The 9,391-nt window shown below is 39.1% G+C and overlaps 1 protein-coding gene across 2 annotated transcripts in view; it reads right to left on the reverse strand.

Annotated features, from left to right (window-relative positions):
* Positions 1 to 1,142: 1,142 nt before the first annotated feature.
* TSHZ1 (teashirt zinc finger homeobox 1) overlaps positions 1,143 to 9,391 on the reverse strand; it is a gene marked incomplete at both ends in the record, with an annotated part of 53,747 nt that continues 45,498 nt past the window's right edge. For both annotated transcript variants that reach the window (XM_082285575.1, XM_082285574.1), the window contains one exon: positions 1,143 to 4,327. In XM_082285575.1, the coding sequence (XP_082141701.1) occupies positions 1,143 to 4,327 (3,185 nt within the window). The remainder of the gene's footprint in view (positions 4,328 to 9,391) is intronic.

Consider the following 9,391-nt stretch of genomic DNA (forward strand, 5'->3'; position numbering starts at 1 on the left):
TTTTACATTATATACACAGAAATCGAATATAAAATGACAATATAAAAAGTTAAAAGAGAAAGCATACAGCCAGAAGGTACAAAGAAAGTTGAACAGTTTAAAATGGTACGATATGTAACATGTATTCTTTTAAGCTGATGCTGGCAATTTACAAGGAACAGAATCCAACATTTGCCCCATTTTTTTTTTGTTTTCATTTACCAATGCAGCACACTATAGAAAGGTCAGCTTGTACCAAAGCTTAACATTTGTAAATAACTATAAACTGCAGTATTTTACAGAAAAAAAAAATAAAAGAAAGAAAAGAGCATTTTTACATTTGTTTTAAATAACAGCTTGCATACGTTGTTTGTTTTTTTTTTTTTTGCCAAAAAGTGGCAATTCTCAGCATCCAGAGGATTTGGGCATAGTGGCAACTTGGTTTGCTTTTTTTTAATTATTATTTAACTTATACAGTTGTGGCTTCCTAACCCCTTGAGTACTACACAGCTCTCCTTCTTCCAAGGACTGCATGCACAATATCTTCACAAACCAGTTCTGCATTAAAAAAAAAAAAAAAAAGGAACCTCATTCATTAAAAAAAAAAAGTCCTGCTTCCGACACAGCTTTTATTTTAATGAAATGCCTTTAAGCCTTTTGTTTTATTTTGTTTTTCCTTATTTACTTATTTAGTCACTGGGAAAGGCACAGAAATGCTATTACAGTTCTCAGAGGGTTAAAACTTGACACTACCAGGTTCTGTGACCTTTATTGTCATGGCAACTTTGTAATTTTAGGATGTCTCTTTATCATTGTTCTTTGTGTCTTTCTTTACGGTTAAATTAATGTCTCTCAATAGTGTCTCCCACTATATTCTACAAAAGATAGCTTAACATCAAGGACAGATGTTGAAAATAAAGGTCAGACTTTGACTCACAAAAAAATAAAAACAGAAACAAAAAAATAACCATGCACAGATCAGACAAAGAGCATATAAATATAACTACAAAATAAGTGTAAGAAAAACCAAGGTCCAGATAGGCAGTTCAGCAACAAAAGTAAGACTGATTTCAGAGGCTCAGGTCAGGCCTAGTGCAGTACTATGAAGAAGTTTAGTGCAATGTTCCTGTGGTCACTTGCATACCTGGCTGCTTACCTGGACGCTACTGTTTTTCTAACTCAGTTACATAGATCAGATGGTCCTCTGGGGACTTGCCGTGTGTTTTACTAAGGTGCAGTTTGACTGCATGCTTGCTTGCAAAAGTTCGGTTACAGAGCTTACATTGGAATGTGGAGCCTAAGTCCTCCTCAGCAATTCCAAGTGAGCCCAAAGTCTTGTTTGCGAGGACTTTTGAAACATTCTGCTGTTCTTGAATCTGATTAAGTGGCAACTTTGACAGATCCTTCAAACTAAACCCTAGATGTGTCTCTAAGTGACTTATGTATGTAGAAGCAGTCCTGAACTGAGAGGCACAATCATTGCAAAAGAAAACAGGATGTCCTGTGTCCAAGTTCTTTAAAAATTTAGTTCCACCTGTCCTCCTTAGCTGATACTTCACATTGGCCAGCCAGTGGCTAATTGTGGTCATGGAAAGACCAGTAAACTTAGAGATGTGTACCCGCTCTTGTGGACCTAGGTCCGACATAATGTATTTGCCTTCTGGGGTCTCCCTCAAGCTGGAAGCAAACTGGGCTTGAAGGATCAGAAGATGCTGAGGGTTCCAGTTGGACTGCCTGCCCTTCCTCTTGTGTACTGGTGACAGTTCATCCAGAGCTTCCTCAAAACTGCTCCCGTCAGCATCAGACTTCTCTGACACGGTAGAGGGAGTTGAAGACTTGGGTGTCAAACGGCCCGTGAGGTTCTTCACCATATCGGAAATATCCAGCAGGGCGCTCTCCCTCAGCGGGGATGAAGCAGAGTCAGCCACGCTGGAAACAAGAGGCTTGTTTTTGGACTTAGTTAAATCAATAGGTTGATCGCTGTTCTCATAGTAATACCGGTCAATAGCATCAGCCTGCTTGACTGGAGTGGTTGGGTAAATGGGTTTGTCCAACATGCTGTTACTAATTTTGTACAGCATGGCCAAAGGGTCCAGAGAGGGGCTTACCGGCTTAGAAATTTTGCCTAAGTGGGTATTCATAATGGACTGTAAAGCGCTCAATGGATTAATGAAGGATGGCTCAGGTGAATGATCTGTGATAATTCCTAAATTGTTACAGCCATTTGCAACCTTTGTTTTAAGTGGCTCTGTACCATTTGGCGTATGTGCTTCTGCTGGACTATCCTTTTTGACCTTCTGAACTTCTGACTCAGAGCTCTTCTTTGGCTGCTGTTTGTTATTTATTTCTTCTGCTTTTGGGAAATCCTTGTTTTCTTTAGCAGCAGGTGACACGGGTTTAACAGGAGAACTCTTCTCCTTCTCCAAAGGCTTCTCTTCTTTCTTCACGTTGATTTTACCTGTAACTTTCTCCACTAGTTCCTCCATAGCAGATACATTGCTCTTGTGAGGTGGGGGTGTGAGATTGCCTGGGGAATGGATGAGTGCGTTGTGTTCTGACGACAGTGATTTCACACTGCTAGCGTAGGACGGCTGCATTTGAACGCTCTGCACCGCAGGCTGAAGGGGTTTGACTGTTCCTGGGAGCTGGTAAGCTGCATGAATACTGGGATATCCTCCCCAGGAAGGGGCTCCATTCTGGGCTTTGCTGATGGCTGTTGTTACTGTGTTCTCCAGCGATTTCAATATGTCTATTCCGCCTTTAGGACTGTCATCTAGGTCCTCCTCTCTGAGGTATTGATACAAAGTTGTTGGCTCAAATTTCTCTGTAGAGTCCTCACTCTCTTCTTTAATCTTTTTCTCTGTTTCGGTGACCACCAGCTTTTCTTTCTCTAGGTCTTTCTTTTCCTCCGAGTTTGTGGAGCCTGCTGGGGAATCGGGCTGCTTTTTAATGTTGGAGGCTGGTAGCCTTGTGTGGGTGGTGGGTGGAAGAGGTATAGACTGTATTTTCTCCTCCACCACTGGGTCCAACACCAGCTGTTTGCCTTTTTTGGAAGCAGAATTGGTCACCTTCAAGAAATGACCGGTGACCATCATGTGAGCAGTGAGCTGCTGCAAAGTATCATGGGAACTGCCACATTCCATGCATTTCAGTATTTGGGCTTTGCGTGCCTCAAACTGCCAAGTGTAGCTAGCACCATTTTGATAGCCATAGCGGTTGTTCGGAGTCACGTAGGGGTTGGCAGTTTTCTGATCCTTTGCAGACTCACCCAGTGAAGCTTCTGCCGTGATCCCTGTTGGCTCAGGTGAACAAGGCGAAGCCAAGTCCTGAAGTGCTCGCTTTTTGGTAGAAGGGACCAATTTGGTGATGGCTGGTACTGGCTCCTTCAGAGGCACTTTCTGGTAATGCTTTGTTTTTATCATATGGACGCTGAGGTCTTGCAAAGACTCAAACGAATGCCCACAGTACATGCACTTCAGCACTTTCTGGGCATCCTCTTTGCCTTCCATTTCCATAAGTGATCGTTTCCTAGGCTTTGACCACCGCTTGGTCTTATCAGCTTCTTTATCTCTGTTGTCATCACGGTAATGTCCAGTTTCATTCATGTGCACTGTTAGCTCCACCAGCGTGTCATAGGCTGCACTGCAGTCTTTGCATCGGAACTTGCTGGCACCAGTGAACACAGACCCATAGAGTTTATTGTTTTGCCGGTAAAGCTGTACTGTGCTGAAGAGACTCGGCTCTGGGAGAAGTCCATATGATGAGGTCTGCTGCAGAGTTTTAGCTAGCGCAGCTTGGTGCCAGTCGTAACCTGACCCACCACTGTTACTATTACTGTTGCTAGTACTACTGGTGGTTGTACTGGTACTAGTGTTGGTACTGGTAGCACAAGTACTCTGGGAATTGGTATTGGTGTCAGTACTGGTGGTGTTTTCATTCTGGCTGATTCCGTTGTTGCTGGTGGTTGGGTTGGATTTCTTTAAGTCCAAAGCTAAACTGGACCAGCAAGTCTCTGAAAGCAAATTTGCATACACAGCTTTTATTTGTGCCAAGCTGTCCTGTGGATAGGAAACATTGTCTGTGCACTGAGGATCCTCTTTCTCTTCTTTAGAGGAAGTGCTTTTGAAATGGGCCAGCTGATCGCTGTTTTCACTAAACGGCGAACCATAGCCTGCATCCTGATTAGTTGCAGTGCTGACTGGGGAGTTCTGGTAGCTTTGAGCCTCTTTGATCTCTGCTTCTTCATTGCACAAATACTCGTTCTCCTGGATGTCCAGAGACAGCCCATCATCTTCCACGCTGTCTTCATCTATTTCTGCTGCTTTCAATTCTTCCTCAGGAACATATGCTAAAATACAGGAGGGGAGATGGGGGGAAACAAGACAAAGTTATCGAACACACACATTTTACATGGCTCTCTTCTGCACTAAAAACAGTAACCACGAAGACAAATTTTGAAGATACATCCAAAACCGAAACTCACCATCACTCACACACTCCTCCTATAAATCCACATACTCTGTCATGGTTGCAGTTTGATATCAGTGATACTGAAGAATAAACTTTGACTTCAGTGGTAAAATATGTGCCAAGACCACAGTAAATACCATAGTATCAAAACTAAAATCAAACAAAGAGCCTACTAAACTAGTTTCTATCAACTTAAAAAATGGCCCGGTACTGAGCTTTGTTTACTGCACTACATATGTATGTGTAACACGTTGCAGCTGACCTGCATCCCTCAGACCATGACGCTCAGAATCACTGACTTGACCAACTCTACCTTGTCAGTTCTGTCTTTTCTTGCAAACTGGCTTTAGCTACAGCTCCAGGGGCCATTTCTGTGTCACTGATACCTGACTCTAATGAAGCCATACAGGGCAAGAGTGTCAGGTCAGCTGTTCCCAGGGTCTCCTGGTGGCTGGCTGTACTGTGTTCATCTGAGAGCAGAACAGCTTTCATTTTTGAAAGGTGAAAAGAGAAGCAAGACTGACTGCTTTCTGAAATGGGTAGGATATAGTTTGCCTCCTGTTATGATCTGATGTGGGTCCTGCATTTACCATTTTGAAAAAGGCAGTCAGAAATGAAAGGTAAATGCTAGAGATTAATTTCTTAAAGCAACAAACAAAAACCTTGAGATTCCCTCTGCAGCTTGATTATTGGCTTATGGAAAATATGAAACTTTGCTATTGCATTGCTACCTGTGAAACTATATGATCTCACCAAACTATGTGTTTATCTATATCAAACTATTTGTTAAACCAGCAAATATGATATTCATGAGCAGATGGCCATTACATCAAAACACATTTACTCCAAGTGCTCAATTCACAGAAGTGACTTACATGTACCTAAGTGATAAATGCACACTTTCATTGCAAAGCAAAAAACATAGTTGTACACATTTCCCTCCAGTTTTGTAAAAGAAGCTTAAAAAAATCACAATGCTAATGGAATGTAGATCATTTATAAGAATGTCAAGGTAGAAAACATGGATTATGAACAATTTTCAATAATTGAATAAAAAAGTGCCTCCTTGTCAGGCGAACTCTGCAGCAAGTGATGCTGAAATGTGTCCTATGTCCTTCCATGGTACGATGCTGAAAGAAAGCCAGAAAAGAGGCACTTCTGCTCCTATGCGGTATGAAGAAAATATGTATTATCCTGTTAACAAAGCTGAGGTCTTCTTCAACTGGGGGGAGCAAAAGTACAAGTCGAGCTTCTTTTTGTACGCAGTTGCTAATATATTCTGAAATGTCTTTTCTGAAAAATAAAAAGAATCTTCTTTCATTGCAATATGAATACTCTTTGAAACATCTCTTTCTTTTTCTTTTTTTCTTTTTTTCCTTTTTTTTTTTTGGTAGAAAATAACAATATTACGGTCAGTACTGCATTATGTATTCACCTTTGCAATTCAGTCTTAATGCAGCCCCTAACTGCTTCAGCCTGATCTTTTAAGATGAAGTAGGAAAATACTCCATCTAGTACTGGGGTTGTGCTGAACCTTAAGATGCCCATTGCATTTTTCATCTGTCCCCTAAGTGTCAATTTTTTCAGAAGATAATTTTACTGTTTAGTTTTCAAAAAAGTTCTAATCAGAGACCAATTCCTTACAGATAAATCAGCCTCAAGTGTTTTTTAATATGTTTAAAAGGACAAGTGAGTACCAAGCACAATAAATAAAAGTCAGAAATAATCCTGGGGTCAAAGGCCAGGAAGATGCCAGAAAAGCATTGTAAAACCAGATGAAAATATTCTCCAAGAGGTGTTTTGTCCATAAAATGAAGAATAGAATGCAGAAGCAGTAAGAGAATTGCGAAGGCAGTCAGCCTCCCTGTCCTGCAGCAATGCTGCTGGTGAAACACTCTGCAGATATTTGAGCATGGTAGGACCGCCGCAGTTCTGAGCTCTAGGTATGCACATGGAATTCATTCCCACAGTTACAGTCTAGGATCTCTTAGCTCTCTCATTCAACACACCTGTTTCCAGTAATTTCTAATGGCAAAAGACAATACATTTTTAAGTTTCAGAAAAGTGAGGAACAGTTAAAGAAGAGTATGGTTTCTGATTTAGAAATTTCTTTTAAATAGAAAAAAAACCTCAGAGACCTAAAATGCGCAACAACGGGCAGTTACCATCTGGCATTCTTATTTAAAAAACAAAACCAAAACAAGTACAAGCTAAAAACTGAGAGGACACACATTTTGAGCTTTTATTTACAGGAATCTTTTCACTAACCACAGTGCAACTATGCCACTTTTCTCTAATATTCACATCCCAATATTTTTAATTACTAGGTGCAAAAACCAGTTGTAAGTTGCTGGATGTTCCTCTAGTTGATACAGTTGAGATAAGGATCTGTGTGAATTATTTGCTTATATCTCTTTACTTAATTCTAAATTGCAAAAATAAATATTTTTATAATTGCTATATATAACCATCTAAATATCTGCTTAAGTAGAAACTCTACATGATCCACTGCCATGCCTTTTATTTTCCTTTATTTACTTACGATGGCATTTTCTCTATTCTCATACTTTTGCACTGTATCATAAAAATAAAAAGGAGTTAAACCACACAAGAAACATTAAAATTACATGTAAGATCCATGTTAAACTGCCAAAGCAAAGAAACTGAGTGTTAGGGTGAAATATCCATCTTTTACTTACTTTTCCTACTCTTTGGTTTTGCTGAGACTACTACACAATTGAGTTCACTCCCTTATCAACACATACTGCATTATAAGGGTTAAAAATGTACAATTGTCCAGAACTATGATTTTCTACAAATTCAGAATTTAAGCCAGTTCTAAAAAACCCCTGAATTTGTATGATGTGCACACCCACGTCTGTATATGTATCTAAAGTCACAAAAAAATAATGCTTCTTAACAAAAAGGAGAGTAATTTATCTGTAATGTTTAATTTCTATCACTGCAATCAAAAAATATTCTCTTTAACTCCTCTGGTTATCATAGGATACAGACAATACCTGCTCATTCATGACTACTAATGCTTATGAGATGAATAGCAGCACACTCAACATATGGTATTTTGCAAGGTCAGTGCAATTCTCTAACTAAAAAGGTTTCTGTAAGACCTAACACAGAAGCAAACAAAAGGAAGAATGTTAATTCTTAAAAACATGTATGTTTTACTAAAATTCTCACAGAAATTTGACAAATAAATAAAATTCAGTATTTTAAACACAGCAAAAATGTTCCTATTACAATTACTTGCAGAGACAAGTAATATATTGTACCTTAAATAAAAGCATGAGATGTTCAGATTCTAAATTATAAAATGTAGATCAACAGACAGATTTCAGACAACATATCTTTCTGTGACCAAGCAACTCCTAGCAATCTTCTCCGGACATTCCTGTATCTGCAAAGACACTGCTGGTTTACACATGTCCCAAAACCACACAAAAATATCAAGTGCAGATATAAGCCATGATCCTCCTCAACAATAACTATATTCAAAGTAGAACAAATTACAGAACATAGCATCAGCTTTCCTCTTCCTTCTCATTTGTATCTGGACAGACTGAGGCAAATGTAAGGTGTAAAAGGGGGAAAAAACCTTCAAATTCCAGACAACTAAAAATTAGGGGGAGCATTTTGTATTTCTTTTCTTCCTATTAAGTCTTGCTATTATTTTTTTGCCTATAAAATGTGCCTTCTGGATGCCAATGCTTCCCCATAGATATACTGTCATCTTTGAGCAGTGTTAAAAGCTGTGCATTCTAATCTAAGTGGACATGAGACGCTATATATTGTACGTGTGAGTAGCACAGCACATTGTGTTTGCTTCAGTGAGAATATTTACACTATAAATACACATCCATTGTTTGAAAAAGCAGACAGAGATCTGAAATGTAAGGATGTGGTTAAAAATACAAATATTCTCACATAAAACCTTTCCACAACCTTGGAACGGTGCTTTTGAAGGAATCTGTCTCTACGGAGGTATTCTTTTCCATTCAGAAAGGGATTCAACATTGAATAAATTATTTTGAAAAGGACCAAAAGTAATGATTGTATTTGGTTTTAATAGTGTACGAAATTAAATGCAGTAAGCTCTTCAAGACTCGATTTTAAATCCTCCAAATAAATAAATTTATTCAGAAGAAACACCTAAGCAGTGAAGGTCACAGTTCAGTAAAGGAATTGAATACTGAAATAATTTTCACTGAAATACGTATTTCATAGTTTCATGAATAGGGACAGGTTTAGGTCTAAAATTCTTCACTAAGTCAGAGCCTACTCTGTGACTAAACAATAGTGGCACAATGTGAGTGCTCACCATTCTTCAACAGATGTATTGCCACAGCTTCTAATATTTACCCAGCCAACAGGAGACAGCAGCTGCAGAAGTTTTCACAGCCCACACTGTCACCTTGCACAAACTGCACTCCAGGCTGGGGGTGATTTCCACTGAACTCAAGAACACATTTCATATCTTAGGAAAAAAAAAGGTACGGATAGAAAAGACAATCTATAGCCACACATCTCCCTCATTACAGAAAAACAAGAGGGAGATGAAAAAACCCAAACCATTTACAGACATGTTTCCAGAATACAGTCATGAGAGTTTTACAGAAGAATACAAAATCTCACATTATGAGAGGTTAACATGCCTGCTGGAAGATTTGTGAATCTTCTGTATTAGTATATACAAATGTTCATACAAAATTCTGGCACAGATGCTACAAATCTGTGTGCATGTGTGTGTGTCTGTATTACAATGCCACTATGGTGGAAAAATATGGCTTAGATATGACAATGGCTGAGGAACAGCACAGACTATGAGACAACCAGATAACCTTACTACAGAGGTTTGTGTCTTTCATTTCTAATTGCAGCAAAATGGGGGGCAAAATACTAGAACTGCCTACCCTGTAATTCTAAT

The sequence above is a fragment of the Coloeus monedula genome, assembly GCF_965178545.1.
Source record: "Coloeus monedula genome assembly, chromosome: 1".
NCBI classification, from domain to species: Eukaryota; Metazoa; Chordata; class Aves; order Passeriformes; family Corvidae; genus Coloeus; species Coloeus monedula.